The sequence below is a fragment of the Mobula birostris genome, chromosome 19, assembly GCF_030028105.1.
Source record: "Mobula birostris isolate sMobBir1 chromosome 19, sMobBir1.hap1, whole genome shotgun sequence".
Lineage (NCBI taxonomy): Eukaryota > Metazoa > Chordata > Chondrichthyes > Myliobatiformes > Myliobatidae > Mobula > Mobula birostris.
This window is the reverse complement of record NC_092388.1, coordinates 34,663,899-34,685,167: the sequence shown is the minus strand read 5'-3', so window position 1 is coordinate 34,685,167 and position 21,269 is coordinate 34,663,899. Positions and strand designations below refer to the sequence as shown.

The following is a 21,269-nucleotide window of genomic DNA, read 5'->3' as shown; positions in this document are numbered from 1 at the left end:
AACCTTATTATAATAAATAAAATCATATCATTGAGTGGAAACAACTGTATAAATGATAAGTGCTTTTATTGCATCAATTACACCAGCATTTAAAATTAACTATTACAAATTTGGAGCTTCTTTCCTTCAGGTATTAACTACTGTGTCAAATATCATATTTAAAACACCCTGTCTGCCTTACATCACTGCGTCCTCTCTCTACATTTTGCGTTTTTTACCTGACTTAACTATCAAATTGACTTTAATTTCTCAATCTTTCAGGAGCGGTGCCTTAGGAAGACGTCATCTGTCAGTAAGGATGCCCATCACCCAGGACATGCCCTCTTCAAATGTTACCATCAGGAAAGAGATACAGAAGCCTGAAGATACACACTCAGCGATTCAGGAACAGCTTCTTCCCCTCTGCCATCCGATTTCTAATTGGACATTGAACTCATGAACACTGCCTCACTACTTCTTCATTTCTATTATTTTGCGCGCGCACATACACACACTTACTATAACTCAGTTTTTCCTCTATATTTATCATGTATTTCATTTTACTGCTGCTGTAAAGCTAACAAGTTTCACAACATATGTCAGTGATATTAAATCTGATTCTAATCTCATATTGTTTATTAAAAAGGTATAGTCACTGGCTCTTTTTCTTATGCTGCAACAGTATTAGTTTGCACTTTCAGCAGACTGCCATGGAAATCCTAAGGTGAAGCAATGTCTACAGCAGATGTTACTTAACTGCCTTTCTGCAGCAAAATCTGAGCCACTATAATCACATTCTGCACCCTACATGCACTGCTGTGAACAACTGCATGAAAGATAGGTATTTACACTAACACTTTATAAATGGTTGTGAGAATGAAGGTTTCCTTCATCTCCCATGTTAAATTTTATAACATGAAATTCAACTCAAGCTACAGAGAGCCTTATTTATTTATGAAGTGTATTCTAGATTAAGTCTTCAGTTTATAAAAATAGAAAAAAAGGCCATGTGAGCCAATGGAATAAAAATTCACCCCCTGTCATTTACACAGAATATAATTAGTTGAGCAGCAGTTGAGCCAATGTCTACAGCAGAGTACAACGCTAAACCATTACAGGGTTTCACGCAAGTCACCAAAGCTTTAATTTTTTTTATATTCCACAAAGAGTACAGATGGAACTATTGCTTTATGTGAATTTCCATAAATAAATCAGTTTGTCAATTAATGACTGGCACTAATTTGAAAAATGGACAATGATTACTGGGAGAATCTTAGCCAGCAAATCAATGCCTTCAGCGAAAAATAGAAGTTAACCAAATACACTCACATGATAGATGTTAAGATCATAAATAGCAAATATAAACACTATAATTTAAAAAAAATTTTCATGATTAGTTTAAGATAGCACTTCAACCAAATCAGCCCTAAATGATTTGTAAGATAATATGTATAAGACCAAGTGATGTATTTTGATCTTATGGCATGATAGCTGGAACAAATTTGGGTATCACAGAAAGCAGACACAGCAAATCAGTTCAAAATCATTACTCTATTAATAAGTTTCAGTAAGTATACTTAATAGAAACCTGACAGATCATTCTTTATGAATATTTTCTCTAAAACGTTGCAATGATAATGCACCAGAGAAAAAAAAACAATTAAAACTTCATAAATGTCAAATAATCTTACCCTTTTTCCCTTTCACATAATTCTCCCTGCAGCTCTGCATAAGTTGCAGGATCCACTTATGCTGGGCCATTATACACTTCCAGGCAGGGTCACCTGGTGTGTGGAGATCAGAGAGGTATCTGTAAATATGGTGAAAAATGATTATAATCATTTTAAGCTTCAAAACAAAAACGTTTTCAAACTGGAACTCATTATTTCCTTTTTCTAATTCCATCTTCTTGTGAATGTAGTCACTTCTAAAATTCCATGGTTTTTGGAACCAAGATGTTAATAATAGCTGTGCAAATTAGGAAGCAACTTGAAGTGAGTCAATTCTCTCTTCGTTACCAAAGGGCAATGCAACAAAACGCAAGGTCCTAACTTGTAAGACAGTCAAAAATCACCTACCCTATGCACTCTATGTAGATATGCCATACAACACAAGTTGAACCACTGGCTGTAGATACATTAAGTCAGTGCTGGAATTCATACTGCCATTGTGGCAAATCAGCTTTTCTTTATACACTAATCATCATGATGTATAGCTAGACCAAACAAAAAATCATTTTATATGAAACAACTTTAATTCTTCACATGAAGGTAAATGATTCAGATGATTCCAGCCTTCATCCTGGCCATTCCCAGAATAAATCTCAAGGTCCTAATTGACCTCCAGCTGAATTTTTAACATTAAGACTCATAGGGATTATACATATAGTTCCATACAATCATTACCAGCATTAATGTTAAAAATTCAGTTCTTTTTTCTGCGAGAATTTCAACATGTAAGTGCCATGCTCCAACAGTAAACGATTCCGTAATTACCGAATAATGGTAACTTTGCTGAAATGTAAACAAGTTAATTAAAGTACTTCAAAGGTGCTCTATCACAAACTCAATTCAGGACTGATATTTGATAACCAGTATGAAATTTAACAACCTAGATGTTACCAATTAGAATCTTGCACTTTTTCTTAAAAAATAAACTTAATGGCCCTGTGTTTAAATACATTGATGAATCACACAGGCTGAAGATCAAAGGTTTCAGTTGTTGATCTACAGCTGAAGAGGGAAACACTGGTTAATCTAGGTAAGGGTCAAAACAAAAATCTCTATTGCTGATGTTAAAAAGGTTGAAAGGAAATGGGAATCATGCCTCTGTTCGGTGTGACCCAGGGTGGGGGTTGGGGGGGAACGGGCACATTTTCAGTAAGCTTCCACTGATCTAGAATAATGTGTCAATATTACTCTTCAAATCTCTCAAAAGAAAATTGCCCTCCTGAATAAGATTGTTAATTTCCCTTAAGAATGTCTTTAACCAAGCAGCATATTGCAGTGTGAAGTCAAACGAAAGACCACAAAAAATTACATCATAGGCAATGCTTTTTCTATCTTCAAAATCACCTGAACAGTCTTATGAAAGTGAGGCTCATTAAGGTTGAATATACTTCAATAAAGTTGAGTTTTCATCTGAAAAAATCATATTCCAATAACAATAACTCAGCTTTTAATTCATGAACTTTACTGACTACCAACAAAAGTAACATTACAAATATTTAAAGCTTTAAGTTTGGAGTCATGGGGCAGCTATAGTAGCAGAAAACTGACTGAAAGAAAACTTAAACTTCCCCAATATTTACATTAATATCTAGTTCTACCAATCATAGTTTATGTTTAATCCACAAAATAGTCCACGAGTTTGAACAGTCAGGAGGACAGATTGAAATTCTGCTATTTTCAACAACAAACTCCTTAATTTTCTCTTCCTGCTGACTTGCTCAGTCTGAATATAACTACTTTATATCTTAACATCATTCTTATACCCAACTAGTCTTTGTTCTATACCTCCTTCTCCATACCAAGTTACTTATTCCTGTCTCCATAATATTGTCCATCTCCACGTCTGACTTAGATCCATATTGGGAAAACTTGGATCTTATTTCTAACCTACAAACCAACAGCCACCACTCATCTCACCACCCTCCCCCACCAATGCCATACCTTATATATCTTTTCTGGTCATGCAGAGTTGATGGCATCTCAAGTAACTTGTCCATCAAGAGGGTCCTCAGTGCATCAATACGTGTCTCTACTTCTGCATAAACTAATGAAAGAAAAACAATTATTAAAGGCATATATTATTAACAGACTAAACTATAACCTAGAACAACCGAAGTCCCGTTGGTGTTACACCACCAGGGGAACAACATTACCTAAAAGGATTGAATCGTCTCAAAACTGTAGCTCATTCTCTTAAGACAGATGCTGAGTTTGAGCAATGAAAGTATCATTATTATGATTGTCTATGACCCATGTACAAAAATGACTACATGGGAAGTCACATGAGTACTTTCTTCAAAATGAAACATACAACCTTGCTTGATCTATTGTATGGATTTTCCACAATACAGTTCTAAAGATTCTTCATATTCTTGCCTTACAAAACCTAATATACTATAAACTGTTCTGTAATAACAGATGAAAATGATGGAAATAGTCAGCAAATTAGATAGCAGCTGTAGTCAGAGAAATAGAGCTAACAATTCTGCACAATGACCTTTCAATATAATTGGAGAATGTTAAAAGTGTTCCAGTTGCAGAGAAAGGGAGAGATGGAGAGAACAGGAGGGAAAAAAAGTGAAAAGGGGACTGAATAATACAAGTAGTGGTTCTGCAAGCTCAGAAAGGGTGGTTAGGATTGTTAATTACAATTTATCTGTCTGAAGGAAGTGCAAGCAGAAGGAAATAATTCATTAATGGAGGAGAGAGGGAAGAAATATCAAAGCTAGATCAACGGCCTCAAACCTAAAAATATGGATAAGGAGACAAAGCTAATGAGGAAGGTCAACCGCATGTCTATCTTAAAATTCTTTGAGCTAGAGGAGTAAGAGAATGAAACAGAAGCTTCTGCTAATAACTGATTGTTGAGGATCAGAAAGAGAAAGTTTAGGAAAGACAGTGAAAATATGCAATGTTAGCAGTAGCGATGGGGTCAAATGAAAGTAAAGGGAAAGAAAAACAGAAGAATTTGAAAGTTGGTGAAGTAAGCTGGTGCTGTTGAAAGAAATCAAGAGTATGCATGTGCCGATGCCTGCAAAAGTTTGAATTTGAAGCTGTGACAACAATAGTGATTAAAAGTCACTTCTTATCACATCTTCACAGACTGGACGTCCTCTTTGCAGAACTCTTCCACGTAGTCTGCAAGAGTAATCCTAAGCTTCTACTGTATCTCTCTTTAATTTTTCATCTCACTTTGATCCCGCCTTTTGGCCTCAGATTCCAGCATTTGTAGTCTCTTATGCAACCGCATTTCAGTTTGCATCAGACTGGAAAAGGCCATTAACTGGTAATGCTTGGAGACACATGAGACTGCAGATGTTCGAAATTCAGAGCACACAAAAGCTGCAGGAACGCAACTGGACTAGCATCCATAGAGGGAAATGAACAGCTAACATTTTGACACCAGACCTGCTGAGTTCCTCCAGTTTTTTTGTGTGTGCAACTGATAATGTTTACTATGTTTTTCTCTCTTCACATATCCTGATGATCTGTTACCATTCTGTTTCAGATTTCCAGCAACTGCAGTGTTTTACATCTCATATCTGAAAGTCTATTTGCATTATAACCGTGCTCACTAATAGTTGAAAGGTGTAATGCATCTGAAAAACATCATTCAAATTAAGTAGCTCGGATTTTCATCTTAAAAGGCTTTATTCCTAAATTCTATCAACAAGAGTGGAGACCCAGTAGCTCTCTATCCCACAGCTTCAGAAAGAACTTGGAGGAAAAGCGGTCATTTTAAGTTTGAAATCAAGAAGAATATACAGTAGCATGCAAAACTTTGGGCACCCCTGGTCAAAGTTTCTGTTACTGTGAATAGTTAAGCGAGTAAAAGATGACCTGATTTCCAAAAGGCATAAAGTTAAAGACACATTTCTTTAATATTTTAAGCAAGATTACTTTTTTATTTCCACCTTTTACAGTTTCAAAGTAACAAAAAAGCAAAAGGGCCCGAAGCAAAAGTTTGGGCACCCTGCATAGTCAGTACTTAGCAACACCCCCTTTGGCAAGTATCACAGCTTGTAAACACTTTCTGTAGCCAGCTAAGAGTCTTTCAATTCTTGTTTGGGGGATTTTTGCCCATTCATTCTTGCAAAAGGCTTCTAGTTCTGTGACATTCTTGGGCCGTCTTGCATGCACTGCTCTTTTGAGGTCTATCCACAGCTTTTCGATGATGTTTACATTGGGGGACTGAGGGCCATGGCAAAACCTACAGCTTGCGCCTCTTGAGGTAGTCCACTGCCGATTTTGAGGTGTGTTTAGGATCATTATCCCGTTGTAGAAGCCATCCTCTTTTCATCTTCAGCTGCTTTTTTTTTTTTTTTTTTTTTTTTACAGACGGTGTGATGTTTGCTTCCAGAATTTGCTGGTATTTAGTTGAATTCATTCTTCCCTCTACCAGTGAATTGTTCCCCGTGCCACTGGCTGCAACACAAGCCAAAAGCAAGATCAGTCCACCCCCGTGCTTAACAGTTGGAGAAGTGTTCTTTTCATGAAATTCTGTACCCTTTTTTCTCCAAACATACCCTTGCTCAATGCGGCCAAAAAGTTCTATTTTAACTTCATCAGTCCACAGGACTTGTTTCCAAAATGCATCAGGCTTGTTTAGATATTCCTTTGCAAACTTCTGATGCTGAATTTTGTGGTGAGGATGCAGGAAAGGTTTTCTTCTGATGACTCTTCCATGAACGTCATATTTGCACAGGTGTCGCTGCACAGTAGAACAGTGCACCACCAGAGTCTGCTAAATCTTCCTGAAGGTCTTTTGCAGTCTAATGGGGTTTTGATTTACCTTTCTAGCAATCCTACGAGCAGTTCTCTCAGGAAGTTTTCTTGGTCTTCCAAACCTCAACTTGATCTCCACCATTCCTGTTAACCGCCATTTCTTAATTACATTACGAACTAAGGAAATGGCTACCTGAAAACGCTTTGCTATCTTCTTATAGCCTTCTGCTTTGTGGGCATCAATTATTTTAATTTTCAGAGTGCTAGGCAGCTGCTTAGAGGAGCTCATGGCTGCTGCTTGTTGGGACAAGGTTTGAGGAGTCAGGGTATTTATAAAGCTTTGAAATTTGCATCACCTGGTCCTTCCTAACAATGATTGTGAACATGCCATAGCCCTAACAAGCTATTTAAGGTCTGAGACCTTGGTAAAAGTTATCTGAGAGCTTAAATCTCTTGGGGTGCCCAAACTTCTGCATAGTGCTCCTTTCTTCTTTTTCACTCTAAAATTGTACAAAACAAAAATAATACAATAATCTTGCTTAAAATGTTGAAAATAATGTTTCATCTTTAACTTTATGACTTTTGGAGATCAGTTCACCTTCTACTCACTTAACTATTCACAGTAACAGAAATTTTGACCGGGGTGCCCAAACTTTTGCGTGCCACTGTATATGTGGCTATTTATACTGAGCTAGATATTGTAGTTAACAATGCAGGGGAAGAAATCCCAATGCCCTTAAAGGAACGTGCTCCCAAAATTTTAGACATAACTGAAAAAAAATCTGATGACATCAGACAACAAAGAAAATAATTTCTAATTCAATTTTTAACCATTTTTGTAAGGTTAACGAATTTCACAACATATGCCGGTAATATTAATGCTGATTCTGATTTTAAATAACAGTTTAGACATAACCATTAGATAAAAGATAAATTATCAAGAATATTTAACAAACCAACCCTTTTAAAAAATTATTCTCAATACAAGTTCAAAGTAACTGTTATTATCAAAGTATGTATTTCACAATATACAACCCTGAGATTCATTTACTTGCGGGCATATTTACTCAATCTATAGAATAGTAACTATAAGATCAATGAAAGATCAGACAGTGTACAGAAGACAACCTGAGCAAATGCAAATATAAATAAATAGCAGTAATAAATAACGAGAACATGAAATAACAAGATAAAGAGTCCTTAAAGTGTGATCATCGGTTGTAGGAACATTTCAATGAGGGAGCAAGTGAGTGTAGTTATTCCCTTCTATTCAAGAACCTGATGGGTAAGGGATTAAGATATAAAATTTAAAGGCCAGCAAGATTGTTGGTAGATCTAATTCAGTAAGGTATAGCATTTTCCAAAAATAAATTTAAGATCCTGCAGATGCTGGAAATCTGAAATAAATTCTTGTACAGAATTTGCTGGAAACACTTAGCAGTTTGGGCAACATCTGTAGAAAAAGAGGAGGTAATGTTTCAGGTTGAAGCTTCTTCATCAGAACAGGGAAAGAGAGAAAACACATCAATTTTAAATTCCAGCGAGTTCCAGGGGAGGAATATAATTAAGAGGTAATGGCCTGTTAAAATTGCACATTCCAGCTCATAATACTCTCTGAATAAATGCTGGCATTTGAACCCTGACAATCATTTCTGCAAAACTGTCTTAACAAAATTTAGCTAAATCAATTGGCCACTGGATAAGTATGCTGCAGCAATGTTTAAGAATCAGTTGATAATTAAACATAATCTGCATTTTTATACACCATAATTGTTGCCAGTTAAAGAAAAATAAATTAAGATGTATTATGTTTCCTGAAGTTCCATTTTTAAAAACTGTATTCTAGTCAATCCATCATAATGATTCCCTTTCTATATTTGTTGAGATTACCCATCTTGTTTTTCTCAATAAATAAATGAACAAGTATAATGATTTTGTGTTATTTATTTAATTGGATTCTCCTTATATAGTTTTAGGCCTTGTGTGAAGATTTGATCACATTTTAACTCATATTTATGCGGAAATAAAAAAAATCCATAGGGTTCATAAACTTACGAGCACCACTTTATATATACACATATACAGTTGCAAGAAAAAGATTGTGAAGCAACACACATCAAAGTTGCTGGTGAACGCAGCAGGCCAGGCAGCATCTCTAGGAAGAGGTACAGTCGACGTTCCAGGCCGAGACCCCTCGTCAGGACTCCTCTTCCTAGAGATGCTGCCTGGCCTGCTGCGTTCACCAGCGACTTTGATGTGTGTTGCTTGAATTTCCAGCATCTGCAGATTTCCTGTTGTTTGCGTTTTTAAAAGTTTGTGAACCTGGTTTTCTGCATTACACGTAAAATGTGGTCTGATCTTCATCCAAGTCACAATAATATACAAACACAATCAGCCTAAACTAATAACTCACAAACAATTGTACCTCTTCTCGTCAATACTGAGTACACCATTTAAACAATCACAGTCTCAGTTCAAAAAAGTATGTGAACTTCTGGAGTAATATCTTCTACAAAAGCTATTTGGAGTCAGGTATTGCAATCAATGAGATGAGATTGGGGGTGAGGGTTGTAGAGGTGCCCTGCCCTATATAAAAAGACACACAAAGTTGGTCTGTTTATGTGCACCATACCTCAATCAAAACTGCTTTCAGAGGACCTTAGAAGAATGTAGAGATGCATGAAGCTGGAAAAGGCTGCAAAAGCATTTCTAAAGACCTGAGTGTTCATCAGTCCGCAGTAAGAGAAATTATCTACAAATGGAAGAAACTCAGTGCTGTTGCTACTCCCTAGGAGTGGGTGTCCTACAAAGATTGTACCAAGAGCACAATGTGCTGTACTGAAGGAAATTGTATCAAGACATTTTACAGGAGAATGTCAGGGTAGCGGTCTATCACCTGAAGCTTAATAGAGTTGGCTGCAACAAGACAATGATCCAAAGCACAAGAGTAAATAGTTTAAAAAGAAGAAAATTCATGTTTTGGAATGGCCAAGTCAGAGTCCAGACCTTATCCAATTGACCTGAAGAGGGTTGTTTGTGCAAGGTATCCCAGAAAAGTTTAGTAGAGAGGAATGGTCTAAAATTCCTCCTTATCATTGTGCAAGTCTGATCAGCAGCTACCAGAAAGGTTTTGTGGAGATTATTGCTGCTAAAGAAGGTTCATAATAAATACAAAGGTTCACATACCTTTTTTCAGCCTGGACTATGTATGATTAAACAACATGTTAAATAAAAACACAAAAAGTAGAATTGTTTGTGTGGTATTAGTTTAGGCAGCCAAATTCTTTATACAACAAAACTCTGTATATCCTTGTTCAAGACATTGATTGTGTCTTATTGTGTAATATAGTGCCAATGCTTGGTTACCTCACACCATAGTAAACATAGCAGCTCTGTTAAACATTCATAGGATTTACTGGAATAGTAACAATTAAAAACCTTCAATTATCACAGTAAGTTTAGAACCTGGGAGCTTTCTTTCCAGAAAAATAAACCACTGTTAATGTGAACTGGAGCTTTTCAAATTAGATAGGTTTCAGTGGCATCACAGAATACCCACAAGTTCAGATGACATGATCTCATTGCCAAATAAATGACAGGAACATATATTATCTACTCATATCAATTAACTTTCAAGATATGCAGTTAAGTCAGAGTGTGCACACCTCAACTTGATTTTTTTTACAAGTATCACTGAAAATAGTAAATACAAACGTATTAGTGTTAGTGTTTTTGACCACCAGGTTCTCAAACATGATACTAAACAGTGAAAAGTTATATGATGTCCAGAACTTCTACTGCATTTTCCACTAAAGTCTTCACTAAATATAAAGTGTTTCTTACAAAATGAACATATCTGCAGCCCTTACCTTTTTGGAACACGCGGACTTCAGTTTTCCCAAATAGTGACTTAGCCTTTTCATAGTCATTTATAACCACATCATAATCGCCCTGAGGAAATAGGCATCTATTATATATAACAGAAAACCAAAGAAACAGTAAAGATCTTTTTTAAACTGTTCTTTAGGTTCACCTTTTGAATGTTTCTTTCAATATTAAGGGGAAGATTAAAGAGAAATTTAAAGCGCTGAAGAACATTCAGTGCATTTCTGGTAGAATCTGCTTTATCTTTGCGCCCCAAAACTTCTTGGAACAGTGTATCAGCAGTGTTACTTGCTCCTGGAATGAAAAAAAAATACATAAGTTCACCTTTATAGCCCAAAATACTGACACCTTCAAAAGGACAAATGCACAATTTTCAGAAAATAGGTAACATTCAATACATTTTAATGATATAGATAATGTCACTGTACAAGGCTTTAAATGATTACTTCTCTGAAAGGCAAAATAAGATTTGGGCTCATGTGACAGTTCTGGCAGACTTAAGTTTGCATAATTCACAACCAGATTATCATTCCAATAATAACAGACAGGTAGAAAACAAGCTAAATACATATGATTATAATTACCTCAAATAGTGCAACAAAAATACCTTGTGTTTATTTCCATGGTGAACAATACATAGTAGTTTTGAAGTCTTTGTATATTTTAATAATTACAACATTACATCATATTTTAATATTATTGTAGGATGTATAAACTCTGAATTCCTTCAACAGTTTAACTCTTGCAAGTTCAATTGAAAGCAATTCAAGTCTAGAATCAGCACAACTGAAAATAAGAGTGAAGTGTAAATCCATGGACAAGAATCTCATTCTTGACAGCTTTAAATCTGATAAGGCTTTAATTTTAAAACTCCACTACAATTGCTGCAATGTAGAATCCATTTCAACCAGCTTTAAACTTTAGTTAAGTGAAACAGTAATGCATTAGACAATCAAATAAAACAGCAAACTTAATATCTGACAAAGTAGTTTGTCTTAAATGTGTACTCGGAAACAGGAACATCAGCTTGAAGGCAAAAATCAAAAAAAAGTAGTGGCAGTTAGACGTAAAGAAATATGCATAAGCGCAAAGTATTTTGGGCACTGCTCGTACACGTTTTAGAAACATTTACCAATGTTCTTCCCCTACATTCTCTTGAAAAAAAATATAAACAAGTTTAATACACATTTTTATTCACTTGTATTTCTATAACCTACAAACTTCAGAATTAGGCAAAAGAACTTTTTTTTAAAAAGTTAAAGACCAAAATAGATTGTCACTCAATGTTTCTAGAAACGATTGGCATTATTTGGTCTAGTGACTATACTATAAGCAAAGATAGGAAAAAAAGCACATCGATCACACTGGGTGGCTTGCATGCCATTTTCTCAGTCGTCTCTGTGGGTGGCCAGCAGAAAGTCAAATGTCTGCGAAGTACCGGCATTTACATCTAGTTTTGCATTATATGCATTATATACAATAGAGTATGGAATTTTATGCACTGATATAATCATTTCATGAAATTTATTTCACTGTTAAGGAAGCTACATCAGTTAACTTTCCTATTTCAAACCAATTGCTGTATTGGATACTTTTAAAGAAATCAGCTCATTTATTCTAGTTTATTTATTCAAGTGAAAGTAAAAGTAGCTGTTTATTTACTGTACATTATCATGATTTATTTCCCTTCCAGCAAACTTTAAGAATGCTAAAGAAATATGTCAAATACAGTACTCCTATTTCAGGACTAAAATAACAAAGCAGCATCCACCCACTTCACAAAATCCAACTGTGTTTCACTTTCAGGTTTCCTTGGACTTTAGAAGAATTATTCTGAATAAATTTTTAAAAATCTAAAAATGAAAACCTATTCAGTGGAAGGTAGTTGCCAAGCACTCTGAGCAACTACAAGTATAAACCACTCAATTCTTCACCTTCATAAAAGCTATTATTAATACACATTTGCACAATCATAATGCTACTAGAGAAGAAATATATGACAACTTTAATGACTCCATAATCCATTCCATTACTTTCAACTGTCCTTGCACTAAAAACTGACATTTCCCTTAAGATGATAATATTAAACATAAATTCCTTCTTTAACTTCAGGAGTATAAATGATCAAGATGTTAACTTAATTGATCTCTCTGGCCCTACATTCCTCCTTAGAACACCTGGAGAATAAAGACGCATACGTAAGGCTCTTTTTCATTCACTACAGCTCTGCCTTTAATACCATCATTCCAAATAAACTGATTCCTAAGCTCCGGAATCTGGGCCTTAGCACTCAGATCTGCAGCTGGATCTTCAACTTCCTCACAGACAGGACTCAGGCTGTAAAAATAGGGGACAAGCTCTCCCCTACAATCACTCTGAGCACCGGTGCCCCACAAGGCTGTGTACTCAGCCCCCTGCTGTACTCACTGTACACCCATGATTGTGTAGCCAAGTTTCCATCAAACTCAATATATAAGTTTGCTGATGACACAACAATTGTAGGCAGTATCTCAGGTAATGATGAGTTTGAGTACAGGGAGGAAATTAAGAACCTGCTGGCTTGGTGCGAAGACAATAACCTATCCCTCAACGTCAGCAAGACGAAGGAATTGGTTGTTGACTTCAGAAGGAATAGTGGTCCGCACGACCCAACTTACATCAGTGGTGCGCATGTGGAACAGATCAAAAGCTTTAAGTTCCTCGGGGTCAATATCACAAATGACCTGACTTGGTCCAACCAAGCAGAGTTCACTGCCAAGAAGGCCCACCAGCGCCCTTACTTCCTGAGAAAACTAAAGAAATTTGGCCTGTCCCCTAAAACCCTCACTAATTTTATAGATGCACCGTAGAAAGCATTCTTCTAGGGTGCATCACAACCTGGTATGGAAGTTGTCCTACCCAAGACTGAAAGAAGCTGCAGAAAATCGTGAACACGATGTAGCACATCACACAAACCAATCTTCCGTCCTTGGACTCACTGTACACCGCACGCTGTCAGAGCAGTGCTGCCAGGATAATCAAGGACACGACCCACCCAGCCAACACACTTTTCGTCCTGACGAAGGGTTCCGGCCCGAAACGTCGACTGATTGTTTCCACGGATGCAGCCCGACCTGCTGAGTTCCTCCAGCGTGTTGTGAGTGACACTTTTTGTCCCTCTTCCCTCCAGCCAGATTTGGGAACAGCTTCTTTGCAACTATGATAAAACTGCTGAACGGATCCTGACCCGGATCTGGGCCGTACCCTCCAAATATCCGGACCTGCCTCTCGGTTTTTTTGCACTACGTTACTTCCCATTTTTCTATTTTCTATTTGTGATTTATAATTCAAATTTTTAATATTTACTAATTTTTACTATTTTTAATATTTAATATTTGTAATCCAGGGAGCGAGAAGCGCAGAATCAAATATCGCTGTGATGATTGTACGTTCTAGTATCAATTGTTTGGTGACAATAAAGTATAAAGTATATCAGATTTATAGTTAGAACTGAACAATTTTAATAATCTATGTCGTTCATTCAAAAATAATTTATTAAGCAAAACACATTTTGCTATTCATTTTAAGCATCCATCATTACTAATTCAAATTCTTTGATACAAGATCCAATTAATTTTAACATTTTGTTTATATGTGTATTTTTATATTAGATTAGATTCAACTTTATTGGCGTTGTGCCGAGTACAGATACAAAGCCAATGAAATGCAGTTAGCATCTAACCAGAAATGCAAAGAATAGTGTTATTTACAAAATAACTGTGAATAAAAAGCAAGTGCTACAGCACACAAATATAAAAGTACTGAGACAGTACAATATGGGTTGAATACTGCTTAGTGCTGTGATGTGAGGTTCAGCAGGGTCACAGCCTCAGGGAAGAAGCTCTTCCTGTGCCTGCTGGTGCGGGAGCGGAGGCTCCTGTAGCGCCTACCGGATGGGAGGAGAGTAAAAAGTCCGTGGTTAGGGTGAGATACATCCTTGATAATGCTTTTCGCCCTGCCCAGGCAGCGTTTATAGTAGATGTTCTCAATGGTGGGCAATTGGGTGCCGATAATCCGATTGACATTGAACATCAATCACACTTTTCAGTATAACCACAGTGAGAATTAATGTGTACACTTTGGAATAAAACCTGCCTCCTCACCCATGTATGTATAAAATTTACTACATATGACAAAAACTAGTTCTCTTTTTAGTTGAGTCAAAGAATATAAAGAGAAAATTGAAGTTATTGCATATCTATAAATAAAAATATACAGCAATATTCAGTATGACATCAAATCTTGGATACATTTCTAAATGTCAAGTTACAAGTCATTAAATTATGAATTATCTTACCAAAGTTTTTCTTATTATATATGTATTCTCACTGGACAAATATTTTAAACAAATTTTCAATGCATTTAAGTACTGATGGCCACTGATTTCTCAGTTTGTTTACAAATATGGATGCTGTCAAGATGAATAACAATGTCCATATGTAGGGGTGGCTGAAAAAAGTAAAACTCACTGTTGAGTACATTCTCCAGTTTCTGCGTCATAGATCCTTCCACTTTTTCCGTCCCATCCACTTCCAACTTTTGATGAATTGCTGGAATGAAAAGTGCAGTTCATTCAATAGGCAGTCATTTATTTCAAGGTGTAAAGTATATGTACAACTTTAAACACTTTTCTCCCCCTCCTACAAGCATTTTGCATTACTTCACCACTTTTGGTTTCTGGATTGAATACAAAAATAATTTCCAATTTCCTTCAGGAAACTTGCAAAATTAAGGTTACATAATTTTTGAAATTGTAAAGTAACAAAGGTAACAAAGAGCTTTTTATTATTAAATAAGTGCTCTGCTATTAAATTCATTACATTTTCTCACTGGAGAAGCATTTTAAGATATATGAAGCACATTTAAGCACCAATAATCACTAATTTCGAACAAAAATCTACACTCAAAGAGGCAAGAGTATAAATTTAAATTTCCTCAGCTGAAACTCAAAAAAATTTAAAAATTACAACTGAGCATTAAAATTCAATAGATTCTGAATAGTCAAAGACTTGAAAGATAGGCTTCCTACCTGGTAATAAATCTTTATACATGCACCGCAAAGCGCTCCAATCATATGCAAATGGTTTGTAGGCTTTAAGTAAACCCATATGCTAACTACATATATGAAAACAATATTGTGACTTTTTCTGTCAGACAATCAATACTACATGGCCTCCCTCTATGCCAAAGCTGCTAGGAACTATGCTATTCAACACAGTTTGTATTTTTATCCCTTTTGGGTCATGCTTTTCCCATCCAGAATATGAAAAGTTCTGCAAAAATACTTAAAATAGCATTAAATGTTAAATTCTGGAATATTAATCTGGGAAGCAACAGTCGAAAAAGAAATGGGTTTTGAAAATTAACTTTATTTCTCTTCCCACAGATGCTGCCTAAACTGTTGAGTATTTCCAGCATTTTCTGCTTTGATTGCAAAGGCCTCCTTACAGTTTTGTTTAAGCGTTACACATAGATAAAATTATCTGCTTTGAAGTAGGAATAATGGTGAATATAGAAATTGTCAAGCAGCCTGCAGTGAAATAAAAGTAAAGCCCAGGTTTTGAATTAAAGGTCCATAATCAGAACATTGACGAAAATGTTAATGTTTATTTCTCTCCATAGCTACTCCACAACATGCTAAGTACTTCCACCAACTCTCCAACTTTGTTTTTGTATTTTCCATCTTCATGCTGTGAAATCTCACAACAAATGTTGGAGTAAACATATTATAAAGGTGGTTACACATTACAAAGATTGATAAAGGCAGTGTCTAATCCAAAGTTTCATTTATTGCTTCCCTATTCTTCGAAATGTTCCAATGTTTTGGTGTATTCTCCACTAATTAACAAATCGCCATCACTCTATCAGAGACTATTCTTGATGTAAAATATCTTCAAAATATTACTGCTCACCAAACTTTAATAATGAATTTTAATGATGTATTAAGTCATTACGTAATTTTGCTTAGCAAAATTAGATCTTAAAAGAATTATCCTCAAATAAGCACATCATAATGCAAAATAATACAATGTTTTTATTTTTAGAAATTTGTTTTTCAGTTTTTACCTCGGTGCATATTCTAGCCATAAACTTAACCCCTGTAAAATATTTAAGTAAAAATTGAGCTAATCCTTCCAGGAAAACTTCCATGTGACAGATTAAGTGTCCACAGATAGTTTAATGACATCACTGTCAGGAACTACTATTACCAACCAAACAGAAGTCCACATCCAAGGTTTATTGATGTCCTAGACTGCTTGTTTCAAACCTAGTGGCAAATACTCTTGCATTGCAGCTGATAGTGAAATTTGTCCCATTATCGGAGTCTAAAATGCTTAAGATGGTTTGCGTTGAGGTTACATACTCCTAGAGTAAAAATGGCAGAAGATTGGAATTTGGAGACAAAAATTTGAATGGCCAACCAATTACTGTTTTCCCCTGGTGCTCTGGATTCCTCCCCATGCCAGAGCCATGTTCTTTGGTACGTCAAAATGACTCTAATGCAGGAGAATAAATGGGAGTGTTGGGGGTAAAGGTAGAGAAGGGCCGGGGTGGAACAGGTGAACGAGAGGTAGGGAGTTTATGGGGATGCAAGAGGAAAAATAAGATTAGTGTTCAATGGTCAGTGGAAACACGATTGGATTAAGGGCCTTATAATTCAGTTCTTTCAGCAGCAACCAGCCAGTTCTTTGTAAGTGAAATGTAAATCACACCTGAATGTTTTAACAAAATTTTCAAATCCAGTACAGTTAAAACAGATTTAGATACTATCTTTTCAGTCCAAATTTGAAATATTGCTTGTAAAATAATCCCAGTTTACTCTTAGCAAATTTCCAAACTGATTGGACACATTTGCTAACCTGAGATAATTTTTATCAGGAGGAGGTGGATATGGAAATTAAACAAAACGGAAACTGAAGACCACAGGCACTAGCCCTTACTTACAATATTAATACTTTCATTTGGTTTTCTGAAACCTATTTTAAGCTGGGCTAGTGTGAAGAATGCAAAATGAAAAGCCTTTATTTTATCAACTCAAATCAACATTCATTAGCAATAACTTCACCTGGTAGGTGTTCTCAAATTTTAATTAGTACACACACACACACACACACACACACACACACACACACACACACACACACACACACACACGGGCTTGAAAACTAAATTGATTATGCAGCTCCTTAGTATTCCCCTCCAACTACTCCTGTGAATAATCACATGTTCTCTTACCTTCCTTTAATTTTGCATCTTCGCTCATCTTGTATGGCACCTTGGCTTTATTCATCTCATAACTGAGTTCAGTTTGACCCAACTCAGAGTAACTACTTCAGAGAATTCCACAATTCAAATTCCGCATTTATATTTGAAGAAAATTTTAAATATTACAAACAAACTGTCCACTTAAGAAAACAATTATTTGGGTTACAAAATTCTTTGCCAACATTTCATTTTAAACAGGATTAGTAAAACCATTTTTAAACTATACATGGAAATAAATTGAATATACATTTTGGCAAAGATTTCCCAACACCTAATTAACCCTGCACTGTTTTCTTCCTAAAAATATATAAATTTTTACTGTTTTATAATTAAAAATACATTAGTTCTGTGAGGTAGCATTTACTGTTAATATAATCATAAATTTACAACTGAGGCTGTAATTCAAGGCCATCATGGTTGAAGTCACCTGAAAAGAATACCCATCCTGACCCTCCAGTCCAGCATCAGCTCTGTGTCCCTGCAGGTCATGGCTCTTCAAGTATGTATACAGGCATGCTTTAAATATGCTAAGTGTTTCTACCCCTACTACCCACCAGATGAAAATAAAATTTTTCATCTCCTTAAATTATTCTTCCAATTACTTAAAATCTAGTCTCCTCTCCTGGATTTTGACCCCTCTGTAAAGGACAATGAGGAAGAACCTATTCTGGCCCCCAGTAATTTTGTTTAGCTCAATTAATCTCCTTGCTTCCCCCACCCATGGCTTCCTTTGTTTCAAAGAAAACAACTTCTTATCCAGTCTGTCATCATCACAATAATTATCCAGTACTGGAAACATCTTTGTAAATTGCCTATCCAACCTCTCTAGTACAGTTGCATCTTTCCTTTTATCTTGCCCAAACTCTAGAGTACTCAGTCTATTGCCTCACTTGTGTTGTGTTCGGTTCTAACAGAAACTCCCTGCTCTGCCTCAGTTATTAAAAAAGCATTACATCTGCCTTTTTATCCATTTCGTTGATCTAACCTGATACATTTAGGGATCTGTCAACACATACTAAAAGATTTCTCTATTTCTCTACAACCTTCAATATTTTCATCTTGTTGCACCTCATAAATGCAACACCTACTCTTCTCTGGATTAAAGTCTATTGATACTTCTACCCCACTTGCATCCTTGCACTATCAGGAACTTGCCTCCTCACTGCTGGTCACACTGCCCAACTTTTGTATTTTGAGGGCTACAGTTGAGGTAAATACAAGCATGGGTGAGACTAGAACTAGAGGTCAAAGGTTAAGATTGAAAGGTGAAATACTTAAGGGGAACCTGAGGGGGAATTCATTCAGAGGGTGGTGTGAGTGTGAAATGAGCTGCCAGTGGAAGTGGTGGATGTGGGCTCCATTGTAACATTGAAGAGAATTTTGTACATGATGGGAGAGGTACAGCATGGAGAGCTATAGCCCAAGTGCAGGTAGATGGGACTGGGGAGAATAACAGCTCGGCATGGACTAGATAGGTTGAAGGGCCTGTTTCTGTGCTGTAGCGTTCTATGACTATTTGAAAACTTAAGATTATCAAGCTCCCTATATTTAAAACTAAAATCACTTATATTACAGAAAGGGTTTAATTGCTGATTCCAATTTAGGCTCACAGACACAAAAGAAACAAAACAAAGAGAAAGGGTTATAAGTAAGCAATCGGAGAAGAGATATGATGGGATTGCCCTGAGAGATGGCTGAGTCTTGATGGGCTGAATGACTTCTTGCATCAAGTGGAAACATATGAGAAATAAGTGTCTCTTCAGAAAAAAAATCCTATCCTCTATTCAACCCAATACAATTTTAACATACTGGTTCTGCACAAACAGATCATGAAAAGTTTGAACAAGATTTGAACTTACTGCATATTTTTCTAAAAACAATTCAAATTAAGTATTTTACCAAGGATATAAAATATTAGTTTTCTAAACTTCAATATGCCAGAAGTCGACTTGACTAGCTTTAAAGGGCCAACTCAAATATGACAATAATATTAAATATTTTATCTTAATCCTGACCATACATTACTTCAATATATTCAAGCTTATTTCCTCATGAGGAGCAACCAAAGGTTGTTTAAGTTGAAATGTTTTTTTCTTTGAAGGTACTAATCAGAATCATAGGGGAGATACAGCACAGAAATAGGTCCTTGGGCTGCTGAGTTTAAGCTGACAATCAAAGACTTATATTTCACACCAATCCTGCCCTAACGGATTCTATTCACCCTATATTTCCATCATCCCTCATCAGGTTATTTGATGAGAACAAGTCAAATAACCTACCAACTCACATGTCTCTGTGATGCGGGATGATTAGAATTAAGTTGCCACAGGGAAAACATGGAAGCTCCACACTGATCAAACCCAGGTCCCTGGACTTGAGACTGCAGCTCTAACTGTGCAGTTGTTTGCTTTGCCTTTTGTTCCTTTTTTAATACTCATTTTGAGTTTAACCAAGAAAGATTTCATGAAGTCATGCAGATGCACAATTGGGCTGAAATAGCCCATAACAAATTCCAGTCACATTTTTCAATCCAGTCACACTTGCTGTGCATCCTCAGCAGAAAAGGTTTAACACCACACCATCTTGTAAATCATAAAAGAATATTTACCAAAGCTGCAACATAATTTTAAGATTTTAAAATGAAAAGTTTCCTTCAAACCCTATTTTATTTAAACTTTATTTAGCAAAAAGCTGGAAACCTTTTCTCATGCTTAGAACTTTGAAAGAAGGATTGTTGGGGACCCAAGACACCCCAACCACATACTGTTCCAGCTGCTACTATCCGGGGAATGGTACAGTAGCACTAAAAGCCAGGACCAACAGGCTGCGGAGGACAGCTTCTTCCACCAGGCTATCAGACTGATTAATTCACACAATTGTATTTCTATGCTATATTGACTGTCCTGTTCTACCTACTATTTATTACAAATTACTATAAATTGTACATTGCACATATAGACAGAAATGTAACATAAAAATTTTACTCCTTATTGGTGTGAAGGATGTAAGAGATAAAGTCAATCCAGTTCAAATATATAATTCAACCTTTTTAAGAATCTGATAAGTCATTGAGGAAGGAAAAACAAATTGGTTGTGCAGTCAAACTAAATCTATACTATTTTCATTTGCTTATAGAATACCATTGATTTTACAATCTCCATTAAGTAAACCTATTAGAATATTCAGTTGCAGTAACTAAAGCTCAAGTTTTTGTACTTTCTGTTCTGTTACTGCACTAAATAATGCACTATTTAATGAATTAACTCATGCAACTTCTAGAAGTAGTCAGAGACTGTTTTCAAGCTATTTTGTTTGCTTGGTATTGACACGGCAGACATTTGCAAGCCAAGGCCTGCTCACCTCTTTCTCTACTAGCAGAGTACTCTCAAAACACTCATCCATATATGTAATACCGGAAGAAAGCCTGACGACTTAAGATGATGCTGGTGAAGCACGACTACTTGTCGGTAGCAAACAAAACTAGTAACTACTTTATAAGCTAATCACACATTTTTTTGGTAAATGCTTACTGCAATCAATAACCTGTAACTTCTCATCCGAATTAAGCTTTTGAATTGCCTGTTTAATCTGGGATTTTTACAATTACTCCCAAATCTTTAAACAAAAAACTGCTGCCATGAAATT

At 36.0% G+C, this 21,269-nt stretch overlaps 1 protein-coding gene across 8 annotated transcripts in view; it reads right to left on the bottom strand.

Annotated features, from left to right (window-relative positions):
• exoc2 (exocyst complex component 2) overlaps positions 1–21,269 on the bottom strand; it is a 265,236-nt gene that overhangs the window by 132,683 nt on the left and 111,284 nt on the right. For all 8 annotated transcript variants that reach the window (XM_072283403.1, XM_072283402.1, XM_072283405.1 and 5 more), the window contains 5 exons: positions 14,828–14,908; positions 10,468–10,613; positions 10,304–10,385; positions 3,651–3,753; positions 1,671–1,789 (listed from right to left, as the gene is read on the bottom strand). In XM_072283403.1, the coding sequence (XP_072139504.1) occupies positions 1,671–1,789; positions 3,651–3,753; positions 10,304–10,385; positions 10,468–10,613; positions 14,828–14,908 (531 nt within the window). The remainder of the gene's footprint in view (positions 1–1,670; positions 1,790–3,650; positions 3,754–10,303; positions 10,386–10,467; positions 10,614–14,827; positions 14,909–21,269) is intronic.